This window comes from Vipera ursinii (genome assembly GCF_947247035.1).
Source record: "Vipera ursinii genome assembly, chromosome: 12".
Classification (NCBI taxonomy): domain Eukaryota; kingdom Metazoa; phylum Chordata; class Lepidosauria; order Squamata; family Viperidae; genus Vipera; species Vipera ursinii.
The window spans coordinates 7,267,425-7,290,976 of record NC_139525.1 but is presented as its reverse complement, the minus strand read 5'-3'; the positions used below and the strand labels follow the sequence as shown (position 1 = coordinate 7,290,976).

The 23,552-nt window shown below is 37.0% G+C and overlaps 1 protein-coding gene across 6 annotated transcripts in view; it reads right to left on the bottom strand.

Moving 5' to 3' along the window:
- The window catches only part of DIAPH2 (diaphanous related formin 2), a 240,609-nt gene that overhangs the window by 100,599 nt on the left and 116,458 nt on the right, over positions 1 to 23,552 (bottom strand). For 4 of the 6 annotated variants that reach the window (XM_083371796.1, XM_083371801.1, XM_083371797.1 and 1 more), the window contains one exon: positions 4,708 to 4,831. In XM_083371796.1, the coding sequence (XP_083227922.1) occupies positions 4,708 to 4,831 (124 nt within the window). Of the gene's footprint in view, positions 1 to 4,707; positions 4,832 to 8,921; positions 8,942 to 9,087; positions 9,159 to 16,048; positions 17,956 to 23,552 lie in introns of those variants that run through there. The other 2 variants (XM_083371800.1, XM_083371799.1) reach the window with 2 other exon arrangements.

The following is a 23,552-nucleotide window of genomic DNA, read 5'->3' as shown; positions in this document are numbered from 1 at the left end:
GGCCGAGGTTGCCTACCCCTGGTCTATGGCATTAAGTCAAGGATGAAGCGTCTGTTAAAGAGAAGGGGATTGAAATCTTATTTTAAATTTTAACCACTAAACCCTTCCTTACTCCTGCAGAGTGGGTGATCGAAGTTAGTTAAGAGAAACTAGACATTTACAGTGTTCTGGATTTGTTTCCCAAGAAAAGCGCTTCACGGTGCATCGAGCATGTCTGTAGCACCTAATCAGTTTGTCACGAGCCAAGAATTACTGTTGTTCTAGTTCTAGGGGAAAGAAATATCCCAAAACTCTTGAGCCCCTTTTCTGTTTTCTGTTTAAAATAGCTTACAAAACATGTATATATTTACAGGATTAATAAAAAAAAAGGTGCACGATGACAGTAAAAAATGGAAATTCAGTCGCCATAATTTCTCATAGCTGATAACATAATTTTAGCATGCATTATGGCCTAGGATTTCGCATTGTTCAATGGTGCTCCTTGATGTTTTTAAATCTGATGTGACTTAGCAGATAATGTAAATTCACTAATAAATTAACTATAAGTAGTTTTTCATTTCTGCGGGTTAAATAACATTTACATCATAAACAAATGAAAAGTATTAAAGTACGGCAGAAGTAACAAAGTACGCATAACCATATTTCATTATTTCCCACGATTTGAGTAGAGAAAGTTTTGTCTTTCGATTAATCTTTAGATTTCTATATTTCTCTATATTAGGCACAGCATCTGTTGCCTTTTTAGATCACAGGTCCCCAACCTTTTGAGCACTAGGAACCGGTTCCGTGGAGAGAGGTTTTTCCGCGGACCGGAGGGAGGGGCGTGATTTTATGTGCTGCCCGCATCCCATGGATGGGGCTTTCCTTGTTTGCATGGACCCGTTTTGTGGCATGCCACGGCCCAGTGCCGGTCCACGGCCCAGGGGTTGGGGACCCCTGTTTTAGATTATCCGAAGCCATTTTTCCTATCATCATCCATTTTGTTTAAAAAATAATAATCTAACAGTTTGTACTTCCCATTAGATATCAAATGTTTTTGTTCCTTCATTAAGATACTAATGTTATTATCCAAAAATACATAATCTTACCAATTACAGGAGCCAGAGAACAGTTAAATTAGTACAATCAGAAACAGCGTACTCGTTTTATTGAAGTGCTTTGGCTTTCTGTACTAATTTGCACCATTTATGCCACATGTTTTCTTATCACTAATTGCAAAATTATGTAGGAATCACAAAATATTTGACTTTCTATGCAACTGATAAGTTACAATGCCAGCTCTTCTCCGCTAATAGAATAATGAGAGGAAATGAGCTAAAAGTCAAAGATAATTACCTCACTGGTAGATCACTGTTTTGAAACACAAAAGCAATACATGTCTGATCAAGGGGAAAAAAGGACGATAATTCAGTTATAGTACTATAACTGAAACACTATGGGAAATACTCAAATCTAACAGTGTTATAGTCACAGCTAGTCAAGAATATGTCACCACCCATTTTCAATAGTGTCTGCAAATCTGGACAACCTCAAAGAAGAAAATGGTATTTTTGAGTTGGGAGAGGTATAGAAAAGTCCAACTCTGTGTCAACAAGCATGGGAGTTTTATTGGTGAGCAAGCTGGGACATGATAGATATACCGACTTGTAGAAATGATAGGAGATATTAAAACCTGGAATCCTCTAATGAAGATAAGGAGGAGGAGATTGAAGAGAGAGGAAAGTAAATATTATGGAGTCTGCTACCAGGAGATACAAGTATATGGGAGATAAGATCTCAAGTGCAGATTGTGTATTCAGTATCAGAAGCAAAAGGCCTCTTGGATCAGCTCTTGAGGAACACAAGTAGAAGAACACAGTTGTGACCCTTCCTGCTTGCGAGCCAGATAGCTGATTTGTTGCTATGGCAACAAGGTACTTATTTTGATTAGATCCAGCTGTTATGTTTAGCAACTTCTTAGGAAATCAAACAACAAGCCATGAAGGTGATACTCATAAACAAACCCGATCAATTTCAATGGAGCTTATTTCCTAGAAGATGCTTATAGTTTTGTCATTTTAAATCATTTCACTCTTAGTTGTTGATAACCTTCAGATCCTCTATCTTTCCTTTAAAAAGATACACACGATTAAAAAAATAAAGTTGCTAGCCATTGCCACATGGTCGACCAGGGTTGTCAAACTACTGCCCCATGGGCCGGAGGCATCATGGTGAAACCGCGCCCACCCCATTGCCGGCAATGGAAAAAAGTCGCGACACGTCGCAAGACGTCACGTGATGTTGAAAGTTTGACACCCCTGAAGTAGACAGTCACCATTAAGATCAACCAATTGTCTGTAACGGACGGATGTGAGATTTTTCTTTACAAATGCCTCAATTATCTGCAGACAATGAAACGCAACAGAAAAGTCAGTGTCAAGTTTTTGAAATTGCCTTTGTTTTCCTAAACTATCAGAGCTAGATCAGATTATTTTAGTAGAAGACTTATTAAAGGATGAGTTTTCTCAATTACTGAAAGCAGAGGGGAAGAAAAAAAAAACATCAACTACTATGGCAAACTATCTTTGAATGTCAATGCCCAGGACTGGAATGTACTTGCATATTACAGCTACAGAATTAAATAGAAAATATTTTGAATTGTCCCAGATGTCAACAAAGAATCAATGAAGTTAAAAATGACACCCTGTGAACCATTTCTTTGTATGATGCTCCCTAATTTAAAGGAAGAATAAGTTAAAACTGTTGCAGCTACTATAATCCTGAGAACAAAAGGTAACAGTCAAATACGGTGAGATATATTTTGCAGAAGGATAGTTTTGAGAATCCCTTTATGTGTTTTTTTTGTTTTGTTTTGTTTGGAATGCATGTTTGTGTCTGTTAGTCATTACTCTTTATTCCAGAATGATAGGTAATCTGATACCTGCAATAGCTGGTAGCAATTAATTAATTCACTCTATAATTATCTTCTTCAAACTGACTCTAAACTGCAAAACCTCAGGGCCTGTTCATTTTGTGACTGTCTGCAACTTTTTGTTTTTTGTTTCTTTTATTTTTATTTCCCTTTTGCTTAATGAAAAAAATGCTGCAGAACTAAAAAGCTTCCCAACACTTTGGTGTCATTACTGGGCCCAATAAAAAATATTCCCCACGTTCTCTTCTTTGTTCACTACATGCGGAAGAAAGAAAGAAAATAGCTGCAATCATATATAAATAGGATGCTCACCAATAGACACAATTCTGGTTGTTTAACACCTGGCAGTCAGAAATGGGTCTAATAGTGGAGGTTCTATTTAACTCTCAAGGTAGACAGGTTTATTTTTAAAGAATATATAATTCACAGACATAAATCTTTGTGTAGAATAGAGTAGAGTAGAGTAGAGTAGAGTAGAGTAGACTAGAATATAGAATAGAATAGAATAGAATAGAATAGAATAGAATAGAATAGAATAGAATAGAATAGAATAGAATAGAATAGAATAGAATAGAATAGAATAGAATATGGGCCAAGTATGATTAGCTCTCAATTAATATGCAAAACAACAGAGTAATATTAAATATAATAATGATTTCAATAAGTAGGGACAGTAGAGACCATTTGAAAGATACTGATGCTATAGCCACCATTGTTTTCTGTTTTTAACTTACCACTTATCATCCTTCCTAGACAGAGATATAATATAAAAACATATATGCCTGTACACACTGTTAATACAATCACATGCACACTGTACACACTGTTAATACAATCACATGCATATCTCAACATTTGCCTAATGAAGATTGAAGGACATAAGTAAGTTAAAGCAGCAGAACTTTCATTAAGGTATTCATCAACACTTAAGCAATCTTCTTTGTGTTCACTTCAAATTTCTTCAAATTTCTTCAACGTACACACAAACGTGAATGGGGGGGGGGAAACAACCACACAAGAAATCAATAAATCAATAAAACAGGAACTACTGAACCCGTGCTGGCTGAAGAATCCTGGGAGCTGAAGTCCACAAGTCTTAAAGTTGCCAAGTTTGGACACCCCTGTGCTAGAGTCTCCCAGATATATCTGTTAGGGAGAGAGTTTTAGAGTTTAGTCCGGCAAGATTCTGTCTATTGTGTGTAAACAGATAAAGAACTGAGTTTGGCTGGATTGTTTTATTGTGCTTAGTCATTTTATATTTACATTTTATATTTACTGTTTTCTCAGTTGGAGAAATCCATTTGGTGTTTTTCATATGTCTGTTTGCCTATCCATCCTAAACAATTTGGTACTGTATGCAAATCTGGCCATTTTGTGTCTTATCCCCCAAAATAGTACATTTTTAATGAAGCAGGGATTTCTTACCTTACTTCAGAACTGACAAAGGACGCAGATGTTGTAAGCTTCATCTGAAATTTCCACAAGTAGCCAAACGAGAAACTACTGTCCAACACACGCTCAGGTACTCTAGTGAGGAAATGACTGAAACATCATGATTTTGATTAGGGCAAGAAATGAATCAAGGCAAACCTCAATTCATATATTCAGTAGTCTATGTAAAATAATGAGAGAGAGAAAAGTAGATATTCCTTTGTAACATAAACAAAATAACTTTCTAATCGAGCATGCCGTCCTTTCATTCAAAAGTTATTCTATGTTATATCACATAACATTATAAGCAGGGACATAATTCACATATTTGACTAGCAAACAAGCAATAACTTGCAAAGGATATGATCATTTTTTCAACGAATTTATCGTAAGGATCTTCTGTTTTGGGGAATTTCTTGATGTCATTTTCCAAACGCTGTATCTGGTGTCCCATGGAATCAAGATTGCTTTTAAGACTTTGAGCTGAAACTAAGAGAAAATATGGTAATTCAGAAACCAGATCAGGACTTACGAGAGAGAAAAAAAAGGCTATGTCAGAAGTAATATTCGTGAAGGCAGTGAAGATAATTCCATTAATATGTGCCCTCATTTTTCTGAATTACAGCTCATAAAAGTTCTACTATTCATAAAATAAAGGGAAATGTATAATATAATATATGAAATCATCATGCTTAATGTGAGAATGTCACTATTTTATTCTTCCATTAGTTCAAACTAATCTAATTCTATTCAAATTTATTGATAGAAATGCTAATATTTCTTTCCTTTGAATCTAATTTGTAGATTAAACAGAAACCCAATTTCAAAGAGATTCTATCTTAGCAATATATATAGTTGGCGATTTAAAGAAAATCCGCAGAATACACCTTTTTTCTCTCTTTCTTTCTAGCCATGAAATGACTAGATCTGTAGAAACCTGTATTCTGAAACTTTTTACTGATACTTCAAACAACTTTAATTTAATGGGATAATGCAAATTATTGATGTTCCAAATAGTGCTAAGCAAAGGCACAGGAACAGTGTAACATATCACCTTTGTAAGTAATTTTTGTAATTAATTGCTAAGCAGCAGTTACATTGTTCAGATTAGTATTAAAAGTTAATCAATTAGTATTATTTTATTCACCGTGGAGTATCTGTATTCTCTTAAATTATTCTAGGATAGTTTTATTAGCTCTGCAGAGTAATATTATGAAGTGAAGAGAACAGAAAGATGTTCAAAGGGATGGGAAGGGTTTTGTTTCTGTCTCTCTGTGTGTGTCCGCGTGTTTGTGTGTGAATGTTCAAATATATACCCTGCTTTTGAAATGAGCTTAAGGCATTTTGTAAATGGCAAGGTGGTGGCGGTAATTGCTGAAACAAAGCAAAACAAACAAACAAATCTGTGGTTTAGACAAAAGCATACCTCTTCTGCATTACAGATGAAAGACACTGAGAGCATGGAAAGAAAAATTAGGTTCCCCCCCCCCCCAATCATCATTTCTGTGTAGAACTGAACAGGAAAAACAAAGTGATTGCTTACTTTGTGTGTTATAAATTTTAGCATGTGTACATTTGTATCCAAGGCCGTTGTTTTAGCACATAAAAGTAACAAAAGCGCTATTACAACAAAGAAGCTACGTATTTCTTCTTCTTCTAGCCTCCCGATGATTAATTCCAGGTAAAAACCATGGCTGTAAAAGTGGAGATTATATATATATTTGTGGGCAAATGAAATCTGTGGCTGCATCCCGAATCTTCCATTGACAATATTAACAGAAGAGAAGTCAGCAGAGAAAGAGAAAAAAAGAATGAATGAATGAATGAATGAATGAATGAATGAATGAATGAATGAATGGCACTGCTATGAATCCGGTGAGCAAAATATGATTCTGAAGATGAGCATCCAGAAAAGTGAAGATCCTGAAAGCTACAAGTGATCCAAGCACGGGCAAAGCCATTGTGACATACCATAATATGCCTCCACTAAACCACGGCTCTTTAAGATTATAGTCCATGCTCGTTGGAAATGCCACTTTGTGAGGAACCTCTGGTGAAGCTTAAGCTTAAGCTACAACTCTTGAGTAGAGAATATGACAATTGTGAGAATGGATTTGATCGACCTTCCTAATGGGCTAGAATCCATTAGAAAGACTGACAGAGACATTAATTATTCTTGCATTCAGCCAGCGTATTAAAACTCTGGGGCCTGCAACAGATTTCCGGGCAGTTAAAATTAGGACAAATAAAAGTGGATGCTTTTTCTTCAAGCACACCCCATAACTTTAAAAAAACGGTGCTAGCAACTTGTTTGAGGGACTATTTGGCCTGTAACTGCACTGTCTTAAACAGCAGGAAAGCAGATTGAATGCAAAAGGCTAAATCCAGTACAGGAGCCGTCACACCAGTAGTCAGAAATAGAAAGTTGTTTTGTTTTGTTTTTTTCAAATTCCAGGATTATATTTGTGCTCGCCAGAAAGCAATCCAGATTCACTAATACATTTCCAAACACACAAACACAAATTGCTTGAATGACCATCCATGGTGGATGATGATGAAAAGGCAGGATAAAGATTTCTGTCGCAGAGTAATTTTCTTTTCATCACGTCACATAAGCACAAATAATTCAAAACCAGCTTTTAAACAGATTATTACTTAGGGAGCAATTCATCCTGGCGAGTGTCTGGAATGCGGGAAAGGTCATAAGACTCATTTCGTTGTCAAGACAAGTAATTTGCTAGGCTCTTCAGCATTCGGGCTGTAAAAATTGCCCACAGAGAAAAAAGAGGCAAATGGAAGAAGATTTTCTTCCCACAGATTTGTCTTAGCAATTTCTACGATGTGTAAGTGCCACGATGCTGGATACTTTCCAGAACAATGTTGAGTTTACGGATTGTCCTCGACATATGACCACAATTGAGCTTCTATTGCTGAGCGAGGCAGTTGTTAAATGACTTGTGCCTCGTTTGACGACCTCTTTTTGCCACATAAGTGAAATTTTACGTAAGTGAATTATGGGGTGATTAAGGAAATCTGGTCAATAGGTCTTTTTTCAAAGGTGCAAAAAGGGGAAGAGAAAAAAGCACGCAAGCAAATTCTGAAGATTTGTCTTGTGTGCAGTTGTTATGAACCACTGGTTTCTGTAGTAAAACTGAGGCACACAGAATAGATATCAGTTTGGAATAGATGATATTCTAATTGCTCGGGAATGGTGTTATAGAGTTGAGCCCTGTGAATATGCTTGTGGGTGTTTTGTGTTTGTATGTTTGTGCGTGGGTATAGGTCAGGGGTCGGCAACCTCGGCTCTTTTATGACTCGTGGACTTCAACTCCCAGAATTCCTGAGCCAGCTATGCTGGCTCAGGAATTCTGGGAGTTGAAGTCCACGAGTCATAAAAGAGCCGAGGTTTTGCTAAATTGTTCAAGTTCGTTTATAGTGCATGTAATGATTTAACAAAATTGGTTGGGTGTGTGAATTATAGACTGGAGTTACATTTAAAGCACTACATTGTAAAGATACACAAAGACACCCCCCCCCAAAAGTACGAACAATTTTTTTAAAAAAAATAAAGAACCTGACGATGAAAATAAAACACAATAATATGGAAACAAACAAACAAATAAATAAATTCCAAAACCACTGCTCAAATGCTGAGAACATTAAATAGCAGTTGAAGAATAGATACCAGGGAGCTGGCTACTAAAAAAAAAACATACCGTAAATAAATAAAGCTACGCAATTTAACTGGAATTTTAATCCAGAATGAATTTAAATCCTCACATCCAGATTCCAAGATGAATACTTTGCAGTGCTGACAGTTCTACGTATTTCACACTCTTTCTTTAGCTAAAGAACTTGTCTTCAGGACAGCAAAACTGTTGCTAGGATACCACAGGGAAGTTTTACTAACCACGATGTTCTCATCCAATTTGAATTCTGCAAATGATCTATAATATATAAAAGGGAGTTCTAGCAAAGAAGCAAATTGATACAGGCAGTCCTCGAGTTAGAGCAGTTCATTTAGCGACCGTTACATCATCACTGAAACCTATGACCATTTTCACACTTATGACCGTTGCAGCATCCCCACGGTCACATGATCAAAATTCAAGTGCTTGGCAACTGACTCGTACTTATGACGGTTGCAGTGATCCCCTTTTTGTGACTTTCTGATGAACAAAGCCAATGGGGAAGCCAGATTCACTTAACAACCATGTTATTAGTTTTACTGCAGTGATTCACTTAACAGCTGTGGCAAGAAAGGTCATAAAGTGGGGCAAAATTTACTTAACAAATGTTTCACTGAGCAACAGCAATTTTGGGCTCAATTTTGGTCGTAAATCAAGGAAAGAAAATCTTCCCTCCCTCCACCCCAAAATAAAATGAAGAGAGATGAAGGATGATTGATGATGATGACAGACAGATGGATTATTAATGATTGGACTACCAAGGGTCCTTTTGTAGAGAAGATATAAAAACGGGTGAAGCTACGAATTACATTGTGAAACTATCAAACAGCATCAAAACATGTACTTCATATGGAAATATACCTTGTCAGTGCGACTCTGTAAGAAAAACATTCCTAAACACCCCAATCCTCTGTTCAAAACAGGTAAGAGGAGAGGAAGAATACATTTACTTTCCTTTCAATATATGTACTAATAAAAAGCACAAGTGTGTGTGGGGGGGTGGGAAGCAGAATTTGCTTTGCAAACTTTTTTTAAAAAGTAAAACCATATTTGTACCGTATGCTACTGGATCCGTGTTTGAAAAGGAGGATTCAAGTTTCAGATCTGTGAAATATCAACAAAGAGACCTAGGGGACAAATCACAATGATGATTTATCCACCAAAGTATAATCAGGTTATATAGCTTTTAAGCTACTGTTTTAATTTCAGTGAGAGAAATGTGAAAATACCATAGGAGATATTATTTACCCTAATATTTTTATGGCCTTTGTTTGCCTTTTGTATTATTATAATCTATACCAGAGGTATCTAACCTTGGGTTGCTGGGGAATTTTGGGAGTTGATGTCCACAGGTCTTAAAATTGCCAAAATTAGACACCTCTGATCTATACATTCAATGTTGGTTCCGAGTGATTCATCAGAACAGTGTTCCTAAACACAGTGGCTCTATGATAAAGAATACCACAACAGGCAACCATTCCTGTTTTATGGTATGTATGTGATTAAAAAAACCCAACAATAATAAGGAAATCCTTGAAGCAGTATGAAAAGTAAAATAAAAAACTCATATTTAAAGCCATTGTACATTAATCTTGTCCTTGTCTTCTGGAAATTTTATCTTGCAAAAAAAGCTTACTTAGAGAAAACCGTTTCTGGCTGTTCTGTTCACTTACTTGGGAAGGGAAAGCTAGAACAAATTTGAATACAAGAGTATTTCACAACTAGTCTTGCCCAGGAAGGCATCAAGCCTCACCAGAATTTAATGAGACATTTAATCTCAGAAATAAATTAACTGACATTGTAAGATCATGCTTAATGAGGCAAGAATGCAAAAAAGGGGCTATGTTATAATGGTAGTATAACCTATGAAAAATAAGCATAAGATTCACTAATTGCTTGGTTTTCTGTATGATACAGACAGACAGACTTTCAAAGTTCATAATTAAGGCAGTGAGTCAGCTGACTTTGCTTCTTTTGCTTTCTTGCAGTAAAACGGATGATAGATGGAGGTGATAATTACAAGTGCAAGTGTTCCATGAACATTGCATTTCTGAGCTATGAGCTGTTCAGATCCGGAGGTTAGTACCAAATCGGATGTGGTATGCACAGCTCTTTTAAGGGCTTAAAGACAGAGAAAGTAGTCGGGATCATAATGACACTTAAGTTAAGGTCAACCGAAAATCAAACTCCAAAAGAATCCTTCTCCCATGATCTCATCTTCACCCTGGAAATAAATCAATGTAATCTAGCTTCCCTAGAACCATCTGGACAAGACTCTACCAAAGACATCGACCCTAATTTTGGGCCTTGTAATTGGAAAATATCCAACCGGGATCAACGTGGCATCCTATACAAACTTCAGATATGAGCTGTCTGTGTAGTGAAAGATGAGAGCAATTTTGTCCTCAAATTTTAGAGAACAAGCCACATGTGTTACTGAGAGTTATATCAAGTCCTCTATCATCAGGTTCAATCTAAACGACCTCAAACAGTTGGCAAAAAGCTTTGCTAGATAATTTGGAGACAATGCAGTGAAAAAGAAGAAGCAAATAGAAACTTCTTGGGTTCCATCCTTATCAAAGAAGTGCCTTGATGATGAGGTTGAATGAATTTGAAGGGGATTACTTCCACCTGCACTTCAAATTGCTTCACTGCCCTGAGTTTACATATTAAATGCCGACCTGCTCAGGTTGTACAGTACGAAAGGGTCTATTTAGACATGATTCGAGAAAACAATCAACTTGTGTTTTTTTTCTCTCCTAGAGCCCAGTGGAATCTGGCGAAATTTCATTAGGATGTAAATTTGCCATGATCGGGAAATAAAAATAAAATCTCCATCCCCATGTTAACATCTCTGGGCATTATACAGTAGCTATTATAAACATTTGTGTGCATGGGTAGTGTCTCCTAAAGTAGAAGTATGTCCAGCTATGGTGCTAGCCTCATACCCAAAGAAACACAACCGTGACTGTTGTGTTTCTACTGTGTACTTTGTTTATGGTGGGAAAAAGACTGAAATGAGACACCATTTTTACCTGAATGCTAGGTAAAATTCTGACCTACAATTTTCAACTCAACTGCAGTCTTTATTAGGCTATGGTATCCGGCCCTAATTTCTGAACTTCTTTGCTTCTTCTCTATTCCCCATTTTTTAAATATCTGGTCTCACAAAAAAACTGAAGAACTGAAAACTTTGCACACACCGTTGTATCATTAGGGACAGTCTAATTAAAAACCAGGACTGTAAGTTATTCTTAACCCACAGCAATATCAATCACAAATGCATTTCAGAATGGAGAAGAACTAAAATCATCAAGCCAAAGACGATAATAGGAACTATATAGGTGTTATAAACTATTTTATTAAAAGAATTCATCACAAGAGTCAAACTTAAGAAAACACACACACACACACACAAACACACACACAAAGGTATTTCTTTTCCGGCAATGCAAAACTTTAAAACTTTACTAAGCTTTAAATTAACTTAATAAAGTGACACAGATTAATAATCAAAAAGAGGCCAGCGTCTTAATTTAACTAAGTAGTGAAAGCAAGTGTCTGCTCCAAAGACATTATAGCATTTAAACCTAAATCCTGGTAGGGAAAATGTACAACTACAATTAAAGAGTGCTGGTAGTATACAAAAACAGGCTTGATATGCATTGGGAATATTTTATTGCTTTGCAGCAGGAAGTGTACATAGTATGAAATATATCCTGTAAGGAGAGCATTCTGCAATAAAAGGAGAACAGGCACAAGAACAAAGCACTAATAAAATTTCCACTGCATTACAACAGCAGAAGTGAAGGGGGAATTGCAACCATCATCTTAAGAGTGATCAAATCACCTAAGAAGCCAATCAAGTTCTTTTTGTGTCTGTTAAGCTTCAGATTATCACCTGGCTGCTAAATTCAAACAACTGGTTCTTCGGGCATAGGGTGAACTCTCAAAGAGTGCACACTATTGATCTACTTGCCTGCCTATCTACTTGACCCGACTAGAGAAAGCAAAGCAAATAAAACACAGCTACTGTATTTATGGAACAGAAGCAAAATAGGAGGGGGACACTGTCAGAGCAAAGATGTATTGTTCTGCTTTTCTGGAAAAGGGCAGTTATTGGCTGCCTCTTTCAGTAGGCCAGGTTCTTACGTTCAACCACATGAGTTCACAGATGCATTCAGAATTTGTAGATTTCACAAGTTCATTTTAGGTGCTTAGTTATAACCTCCATCACTCCCAACCAGCAGAGACCACAATAGGATTTATTGGCATTGTGGACCAAACATTTGTTAAGCATAGGGGTACCCATACTTGGTCCTTAAGATAGGGATTACAAAAAAACACACTATGGAAGAAAATGGAGACAGTGTGTGTATATATTCTACATTCAACTATTAGTGAAATCAATTCCAAACTATGTAGGAGCGCAGATATCTCATCCACTGTTCACCTTATGGCTTGCAAAGGCCTAGAGAATTTAGTTGTCTAACATAATCGTTTTTAATTTTTGTATCTTGTTTTTTAATATGTATTGCCCTGTTCACCGGCCTGAGTCCTTTGGAAGAAGGGTGGTATACAAATAAAATTAATAATAATAATAATAATAATAATAATAATAATAATAATAATAATAATAATAATAATAATAATAATAATAATAATAATAATAATAATAATAATCTAACAAGCCAACAGTGCTTCTTTTCTTGTCCAGATCAATAGCCTAAAGCAGAGGTCTTCAAACTCGGCCCTTTTATGACTCATGGACTTCAACTCCCAGAATTTCTCAGCCAGGCATCCTGGCTGAGGAATTCTGGGAGTTGAAGTCCATGAGTCATAAAAGGGCCGAGTTTGAAGACCCCTGGCCTAAAGAGTAGGAACTTAAGAAGGGCTATGTTTTTGGCAACTCAAAATGAGAGAATACGTATGCTTATAAGCTTTGTAAAAAATATTTTAAATTGTACTATTTTTCTTTTTTCTTTTTCTCTGTGGCAGGTACAAATAAAGAAGTGGTTTGTTAAACGCTATATTAAAATGAGACGTTTAGCTGACTCCTCTTCTCAAAAGGGAGCATTAAGAGCAAAATGTTGATAATCCAAATAATCAAAGGTGTTGGGTTTCTTTTGAATGGTAGCCTTTATATTGTAGTATGGAATTTGAGGTCATCCTCAACCCTGACAATTTTCTGGAAATTTATTAAACACGAGCTCCTCCCGAAAGTGTTTAGAAAGTCACAAGTTGAGATCATTAGATTATTAAGTATAGTTTCATGTTCAGAGGCCATAGTGACTACAATGTGTGGAAAACTCACACATTTAATTATAAATGGCCATGTATAAATGAGTCTATCAAGCAGATCAACACAGGAAGAAGAGAATCATAGGAACAAAATAATTTCTCATTTTGGCTTTGTATCCACTTCAATTATGGAACTGGAGAACAATGAGAAGCTAGAGATAGTTATTTCCTTGCCTGTTTTTACGACTACCACCAGTTGGATGGCTGTACATGTGTAAATGCTAATCATTTACACATTTGTTTAAAAGAAATACATTCATTTACAAATTTAGTCCTTTCGCATTTTCATCAACATTGAACTTTTAAAATAGAGGTGACGCATGAACAATGAAGACATGAAACTTCCACCATTAGCTCTTTATCAGCAAAGGACGCAGTAAGCTTTGAAATAATATTTTATCCATTTAAACTGATCTTGTGCACTGTTGGCCTACAATCTTTTTCTCTCGTTCATACCTGCCAGGATAAACAATCCCTTGATAAATCAGAAGCAAACTTTCTGTAGGATAGCTAATGGCACCAGACTGGCATGAATCTTTCTTTGATGGATGACAACACTTGAGTGTTCCGTGTACTGAAGGATGAATGTGGGGATGAAGACCAAACATTTTACGTTGCATTCAAGTCTTCTGCCATAAACTACATACTTTCCAGAATACCTGATTTCCAATGAAAGATTATTTCCAGTTCGGCTGGCGCTAATGTCTTCTCTGTCAAATGTTTAAAATGAACTTTCCAGAACAAGCCTGGAGCAACTGGCTGCTCTAATGATAATCACAGGCTGTTCAATCCAATTTTGCCAGACTGGTGGGAAATACAACACGCAGCACTAAATTCCGTAGCTGTAGCATTTTAATCCCAGGATGTTAATTAGCAGCTACTTTAGACAATGCAGCAAACAGCAGTCACCTGACTGTCAATCTCATCACATTAACCCTGTGGCTTGCTTAGCATATGAAAATGGAAAGCCAACGGTTTATTAATCAGGAGAGGTGAATGGAGCACTATTGGAAACTTTTAAAAAGGTGATAGACATAATCACTATAGCACAGCTGTCTTCCTGTACACACACACACACACACACGATAGTTTTGAGGCTGAAAAAGATGCAAAAGTGTTTTGGAATTTCAACGTATAATTTTTGCATCTCTGAAAAACAAGGCAATGAAAAGTTCTTAGACATATGAATCAGAACTAGTATGGCATATATGGTAGAAATATGGTTTTGGTAGATATATTTATATATCTGTTCTTGGTTTTTAACAGCTTTTTATTGAAATTATTCCCAAGTGTTAAGTTTATCCAAAATACATTTTATACTCTAGCAATGAATTATGTTTTGAATTATGTTTTGTAGAGGTCTATGAAGTTTGAATGGGGGTTCAGTATGAAGAGGCCTGGGTCCAATTTCTTCTTTCAACTTAATGGAGGCATCAATCATAGATAGGTGTCCAAAACATGTGTGTGTGTGTGTGTGTGTGTGTGTGTGTGTTCTAGAAATGCAAAAATGGAATTTCCAACTTATACTCACTTCGCATAAAGAGATCAAAGCAGTCAAAAGAGATCAAATCAGTCAATCCTAAAGAAAATCGACCCTGACTATCCTTTCAAAGGACAGATGCTGAAGCTCAAATATTTTGGCTACCTAATGAGAAAAGACACATTGGAAATGACCCAGATGTTGGAAAAGGCAAAAGGAGAAGGGAACAGCAGAGGATGAGATGGTTAGTCACTGTCACTGACCTAGTGGGCATGAGTTTGGAGAGACTCAGGAAAACAGTGGAGGACGGAGGATCCTGGCATGCTATGGTCCATGAGGTCACAATGAGTCAACATGACTTAGCGACTGAATGAGTCACTTCGTAGAGGTTTTGTGAGGGTTAGAAAGGATGGAAAAAGCCAATACTGTACTTCATGCAAAACAGAATTAAAACTTCTTCATCTCCAGAGATATTAGTCTATTTTTTCATAAAGCTTTCCCCCTACAGTTTAAATTCTATATTTTATTGCCTCAGTATGATGAATAAAATAAATGATTTAAATTTAAAATAAGGGGAGAATCCCAAAACTGAAATATTTAATAATGAGAAAAGGACACTAACTGGTTTTTGCCAAGTTTCTGCCAGGCACCATGGATGGTATCATAGGCAGTATGACACGACATGAATTATTGATTCAATGTCTTTATCTGATCGTAAACTCATATGATTATTATTAATATTATATGGGAAAGTAATATCTTTGCTTATAATTTCCAAAACAGGTAGTGTACCTATTCAAACAAGGTTTTCTTGAAAGACATATATATATACAATGGTGGCCCGGAATGATTCATCTTTGCTTCAAGCATGAAATAAACTGCAGGACTCTCTATGCTTAATCTTGGTTGATAGTTCATTAAAATATAAAAAGGAGTATCTGAATGCCTTTTTTTCCTCTGTAATCACAGTTTGCATAGCACAGTAATGTGGCTCTTCTCCTATGTTCTCTAAAAGGCAGAAGGTGACAAGCAATTAGACATTAACACAAGTGATATGAAACCAATTTATTAACACCTGAACTTCAGTATTTCTGAATTAGAAGAAGAGGAAGGTCAAGTAAGCACACATAAAGGGCACTTCACGCTAAAAGTGAGAGACTAAGTAATAAGCCGCATTATCTAACTCGCAAAGTGACTTTTTAAACATCTTCAAGCAAAATGGAATTCACAGTTCACAAATGTGATAATATGCTGCTTTGCAACAGAATCATCAGTGGAAGCATTTATCTTATCCTACATTTAGAGAATTTTTTTTTGAAGGGGGTGATTTAGGAGAGAAATATTATTAATCAACAAAGTAATAGTCTTACTCAACAAACTTCCCAATTTCAAGTTTTCTTTTGCTGTATGTGTTATTCATGCATGGACATTTTTCTTCTAATTTCAGTCTGTCTCCAGAACCTCTAAGGGACGTTACCTCTTTTAATGATATTTAGATTTTTTAAAAAGTACTTTATTGGACAAAAGAAGTATAAAAATACGAGGACATATTCAGGACAGCAATAATATTTTGGATGAATTTCAGGGTGCCTGATTATTCTCCAATGTATTTACAGTCATCTTAAAATTAGCAGGGATTTGAAATAACTCTCCATCTATATGATATAATTATGACTTTGCTATAATGGTTGAACACTGTTTAAAGGTCACCTAGGTTGTATGTTTATAGGTTCCATTAAAATAGCCTCAATAATTGTTTCCCTATTTGTAAGCAGTCTTTGAGGTCATTCCAACATATTACAATAGTTTTATTCTAGAGATTACCAAAATTGAGATGATTAAGATTTACCATAGGGGACTGTAATTAACCCCATAAGTATAAGGGGTGCAATTAAGTGTAATGAATAAAACTGAAATTAATAAACAAACACAGTTAATACATTATGAAACTCCTGTAAATCCTCCTTTCGCTGCCTCCCACAGCATCCCAATTCATTCACACTGTTAAATTTAAAAAAAAAAAGCTAGAAGACAGTAATCAAAACCAGGAGATATTTCTGCATTTCAGGGGCAAATAAAAAGCAAAGAAACCACACACTGGATAAAAAACACAGACAATATGTCAAGCAGTGAGAATAGAAAATAATTTATTTCACTACTGAACAGCCTCACGACAAAATTAAGATACAGGAAATACAATGCAAAGTCTTTGTTGTGTTCGTGAAGATTTAGCAGCATAACAAGATACAAGTGGGGGGAAAAGGAAAAAAAGTTTTAACAGTTTTAATATGAAATTCTCAGAAATGCTGATCAATCATCTCTCGAGTCAAAACACGATCCCACGTCCATGAAGAACGTGTACAGAGTTTTTTTGAACATGTTCCACAAGATACCATATGGCATGACTCAAGAGAAAGACTCTTGGAAGAATATTCTTATCTGAAAACTATTTGAGGAATCTTTGGGATAATTTCACTTGCATCCCACTCTCCATGCTCATTCCTCTGTGCAGGTCTTTTGAACGTGGCTATGGCATGGTCTAGTTTGCTTGTTTATTTGTTTTTTTAAGAACTGGAATTTAATGAGACTGAGAAAGTGGAGTCCTTTGTGGATCCCGTATTTTCAAGTATTTCACAAAATCCCACCTATTCCACAAAATCCAATAGAGTGGACTCGCTGTAGGTGCCTTCTGTGAAATGAGGTCATCTGGTAGAACCCAGAAGATCTGTCTTCTCTGTTGAGATGCCTATCCTCTGATGGGTACTGGGGCAGGGTGTGGAATAAGCCAGGGGTCTCCAACCCCCAGTCCATGGACCAGTACCGGGCCACAACATGGCAGCAACCGGGCCGCACAAACAAGCAAAGCCCCATCTGCGGGATGCAGGCAGCACACAAACCCACTCCCCCTCTGGTCCATGGAAAAACCTCTCTCCATGTAAGTGGTCCCTGGTACCCAAAAGGTTGGGGACCTCTGGAATAAGCGACCTTGTAGCAGTTTGAGAATAGGCATAGAGCAGTGGTTTCTCCTTCATTGTGTTTTGTATTATGTTGTTTTTATTCTTGCTAGCTACTCTTGTTATTGACGTTCTTTGGTTTAACCTGTTTTCGCTGTTCAGAATCGCAACGGCAAGTTGAGCAAACCTCTGAAATAAATAAATAACATGCACCTTGCCATGTAATTAAATCAAAGAGCAAAACGTATCATAAAAGATAAAGCAATTGCTTGATCATTCAAAAAGAGAATGAAATAATAGGCATTTGCTTAAATAGGCCTATCCAATCCAAATATATCCAAGTTTAGTTCAACCTTATAATTCGTTTGTTTTGCTGAACAGCCTTAGCGAAACAGGCTGCTATAGCTTATTCACCAAGCACAGAATAATAGTAATAATAATAATAATAATAATAATAATAATAATAATAATAATAATAATAATAATAATAAAATCCTAGTTTTGTGTGAACTCAGGCACAGAGTTAACTCTGCTTCTGAAAAATGTATAAGAATGAAAAAGAAGCCAAAACAGTCCTTTTGTTCATAGCTATAAATAATCCTACTCATCAAAACCCTGACCATCACCTGCTTTCTTTCTCCCAAAGCAGAAGAACATGGAATGATGGTCTTAAGTTAGAGAAAGGAAGGTTTCAGTTAAACATCAGAAGGAATTCAACAGAACCACCAATGACAAAGGAAGCAGCAAGGTTGTCTCCATGGATGAAGAGGTTGGGCAGCTGACAGGTAGAGATGCTTTAATTTGGATTCTTGCACAGTGTACAAAGCCTTCCTAACACAACCCTTCCAAACTATAAATGTATGATTTCCAAACTAAGTTGGGGGGGGGGGACTATATTAAGTTTGCACTCCATAAAAGAAAGAAAGCTTCATTCTCTAGATCAGAGGTCCCCAACCTTTTAGGCACCAAGGACCAGTTCCGTGGAGAGAGGTTTTTCCGCGGATCAGAGGGGGCTTGGTTTTATGTGCTGCCCGCATCCCACGGATGGGGCTTTGCTTGTTTGTGTGGCCCGGTTGCTGGCATGCCGTGGCCTGGTGCTGGTCCGTGGCCCAGGGGTTGGGGACCCCTGCTCTAGATGGATTTCATGTTCTTAATATTGAATTCCAGATGAGCTTTATTTCCTACACTTTTGAAGACATTGTAAATGTTTTATTTTTATTCCTTTTTTGTTTCTCAAGGTTAGCCTTGTTTAAAGGTTGCCTTTTATGCATATAGCTTATTTTGTAATAGGTTTGCAGCTTTTGAATCGGAGGTCAAAATCAAGTTACTTTTTTGAAATTAAACTGCTGTACACTAACTGAGTCAGATCAAAATGATTTGGGTACTTTCTCTGTGTGGGCACCGTTTTATTTTTTTCCAAATCTAAGCATACATTTAGATTGAATTTTGCCTGATTCTATGCCCCACGTGCAGAGTTCTTGGCAAGCGAAATTTAGAATTAAATGCATAGTGGTTTTAAGTAATACTTTTGGCTCCCGTGGTGTGATTTATTCCCAGAGCTGCCAAGTTGGCTAAGAAATGAAAACGAAACACACAGAATGTTTATGTGAAATCTATATTGTTCTATAGTCTTCGAGAGCAAGCCAAATCATGGAGGGAAGGAGAAAATGAACGTTAGTTAAAGAGAACCCCGTTCTAATAATAAGTTCTCAAATTAATTTTGTAACACTAACTGACAACGGTATGTGGAGTAATGAAAGCTAAACTTGCAACTTTTGAGTAGTAGCTATACAGGAAGTCCTCAGCTGATGGCTACAATTAAGGGGCAAATTTCTGTGAGCCATTTGTTGAGTGAGTTTTGCCCCAATTGGCGACTTTTCTTGCCACAGTTATTAAGTGAAATCATGGCAGATGTTAAGTTAGTAACACGGCTGTTGAGCGAATCTGGCTTCCTCACTGATTTTGCTTGTCAGATGTTCACAGATGGGAATCACATGACTCCGGGACACGTCAACTGTCATAAATATGAGTCAATGGCCAAGCATTTGAATTTTGATCACGTGACCATGGGGATGCTGCAATGGTCATAAGGGTGAAAAATAGTCGTGAGTCCCTTTTTCGTTGCCATAGTAACTTCAAATGGCCACTAAAGGAACAGTTGTAAGTTGGGGACTAACTGTACAAAGAAAAAAAGATTGGGGGAAAAAAAAGATTGGAACTTACAAGTGTATTTTGGGTTTATTTGCTATGTTTTTAGTCCAGAATAGTGTAATCTAGCCATTGTATTCTATAGCTTGTTTGGTCTTTAAATCAAATCTGTTTATCACACAGTGGGTTGTTGTTGTTGCTGTACTTTAAGGCATACAAATGCTCTGAATTTAGTTTTTACTGAATTTTTGTCCGGACTATATTTCTGCCCTTGCAAGCGAGTCTTTGTTGTATGAAATAAATTGTATGATTATGTTTTCCTCTAAGACATCTGTGAAATTTGACAAAATTTGAAATAGTCACCTCTTACTCTATATTCACATTAATTACTTCTTCAGAAATCATGGGTTTGGGTCATAACACATAGTTAAGTCTGCTTCAAAGCCTCTACAATTCTGTTCCCTTAGTTCACCAACCCAATGTATTTTATCTAGGTTAAGCTATAAAGCCCCTCTGCTTTGCTACAGAAAGTCTTAAAATGAGGATGTGTTTTGTTTCTATAGTACTAATGAAACGTTCATGAAAGAAATTTTGTTTTATATTTCTGAGTTGTTTTATTTTGCATTTTCAAGAGGATTACGAAAGGACCATCTTTCCTAAATCAAGAGAAATAATGAGAGGCCCAGTGCATTCTGATTAGGAAGCTTTTTAAAAGGAATCTGCATTAGAACTAACAATGTAAAACTAAAGAGGATAATATTGTTTCACAACATTTTAATTAGCACTTCAGGAGTTGCATGTTCTCTCTCCTCCTCAAATGTCAAAAGTTCTTCCTCTTACATTACTCATTAATGCAACAGAGGAAAAACAGAGCACTCAAGTTCAAAAAGTCTTAGTTTAACAGAAGCGCTGTGCATATACAGATAGATGGATAGATGGATAGATAGAAAGATAGATACAGATACATAGACATAGACATAGAGATAGTTAAGTACCAGGCATCTTTTCAATGCAAAGCATGAAAACTCCGGATGAACAGAAATCACTGTAACAAGACAATAATTCCTGAATGTTCCAGGTTGACTGTTTAAACATGAATGAAATTCAGATTGTTTTCATTTGATGAGTGCTTTGCAAGAATCGTAAACTAGAGGAGTATTTGCTTTCAGTTTATCACTCCCTCTGTAAAGTGTTAAGTCAGACAATTTACTTGGGTTGAATTATATACAGTGCTTTTTTTTGTAAAAGAAAAAGGTGCCGGAACTCACACATGTCATACAACCCGCCTTGCCTACCCTACAAGGCTCCATCCAAAAAAAGGTGCCGGAACTCCGTTCTGAGCGTTCTATGAGGAAAAAAAAGCCCTAATTATATATATTGCAGAACGGTGGAAATTTGTTTGGACTATTTTCAGTATCACAAGGTCTCAGGGTGTGCCTGCTGTTAAACAAGCAAGCAAACAAACAAACAAACAAAACCTTGCTCCGGATATTTTATTTACAATAGAATCCACAAAAGATAACTGGCAAAGACGGGCTCCTCTTGAGAATACAGAGAATACCAGAAATATCAGAAGAACTGAGTTGGAAGGGACCTTGGTGGTCTTCTAGACCAAGGGTGTCCAACTCAATTTCATTGAGGGCCGCATCAGCATGGCGGTTGCCCTCAGGGGGCCGGGTGGGTGTGGCCAGGGTGGGCATGGCCTACTGGGTGGGCATGGCTAGAGTGCGTATGGCCTACTGGGTGGGCGTGGCCAGCTCTACATCGTTCGTATCAAGGGTGCCTATGGGGGCCTGGGCAGGAGTGGGACAGATCTGAGGGTCTCTGGCAAGAGGAGGGTCTCTGGGCCAGGGCCAAGGCAGTGGGGGCCGTTCCCTCACTGTTTCCAGGATGGCTTCGTGGGCCGCATGAAACCGCATGAAACTGGCTCCCGGGCCTTGTGTTTGACATGTTTGTTCTAGTCTAACACCCTGCTCAAGCAGAAAACCCTATACCATTTCAGACAAATGCCTGTTCAATCTCTTCTTGAAAACTTCCCATGTTGGAACACCTACAACTTCTGGAATAAAGTCCAGAGAACACTGATTAATTGTTCTCACTGTCAGGAAATTTCTCTTTAGTTCTAGGTTAGTTCTCTCCTTGATTAGTTTTCATCCATTGTTTCTTGCTACCATGTCACCCCTATTCCTTCTTATCATTAAACGAGACATACCTGATAGTAGAGCAGAGATGTAGGGCTGATTGACTTTGACAAACGGAGGGGAGGAGAGAGAACTATTTTTTTTAATAATTGAAACAATGTGTACATAAGTAAGAGCCTTGGTGGAGCAGTGGGCTAATGCCTCCTTAAGTAACACCAGCTGCCTGCAATTAGTGCAGGTTCGAGTCCCACCAGGCTCAAGGTTGACTCAGCCTTCCATCCTTCCCAGGTAGGTAAAATGAGGACCCAGATTGTTGGGGGCAATTAAGCTGACTTTGTAATAATGCCGCCTGGGGGGTGTATGAAAGCCCAAACAAGCAGGCATATACATAGAATGAAGGCTACTGCTAAGCACATTGGTTTGTGCTTCTTAGATTGTAAGCCGCTCTGAGTCTTCGGAGAAGGGTGGGATATAAATTGGATTAAATAATAATAATAATAATAATAATAATAATAATAATAATAATAATAATAATAATTTTCTCTCATGTAGAAGTATCAATATGAATTGAGAAATAAAAAGCCCAATTATGAAATCTGGCTTATGAGCTCTTTACCATGATTTCTTTTGTATGTATTGCCCACCCTTTCTCAGCAACACAATTAAAGCTAATCAGCTTTAAATTATCTACAACAGAGCATCCTTTTTAGTCAGTCAATACTAATAGCTCAAAAGCTGAGGCTGATCAGTTTTGTGCTGGCAATAAGGGACCCCCAAATGTCCTTTCACACTTGCCCTGTGAATTTCTACACATCATTTTCTACTGATTAAAAGTTCTTTTCCTGAACATTTTGCATTTGAATATACTAATTAGCTCCCTCCACCCCTCTCTTCACAATAATTGTGGACGTTAATGTGTATTGAGCAATTGAGTATTGACAGGAAAGTACCTGTCTCATGGTTTTTATCCTCTTTCCTTTAGGTTATAAAAAAGCAAAAGAATATACATTTTATGAACACATCCTACTTAAATATGAAAATCATTAGGAAAAATAAAACCCAACAAGTTCTCTCATGATGTCTCTCCCACTTTAAACTATGATGATGTTGATTGCAACCAATTGCGCAATTCCACAAGCACATAGCAATGACTGTTTAGTAAACAGATCCTCTTTTTCATCTCTGCAAAAGTGTGACATCCAGTATTCTGATTTCCCCTGTGCAAGCCACTAAAATGATTCCTTATGATTTCATTACAGTGATGTCTGCTTAGGCTAGGTGTATGTTAATCAATTTTTGTGCAACTACATGTGGAATAATTCTATTGTTTCAATTTTTTTTCCCCAGCATGGCTGCATTGGTAAGCCTTGAGCATTTTTTAAAAACCATCATAACTCTAACACTTCCCACTGTCTTCGCGAATATCTTAGGACCCATCATTTCCATCAAAAAAAAAAGCTTAAAGAAAAAAACAACTTCTCAACACATACTTCCCAG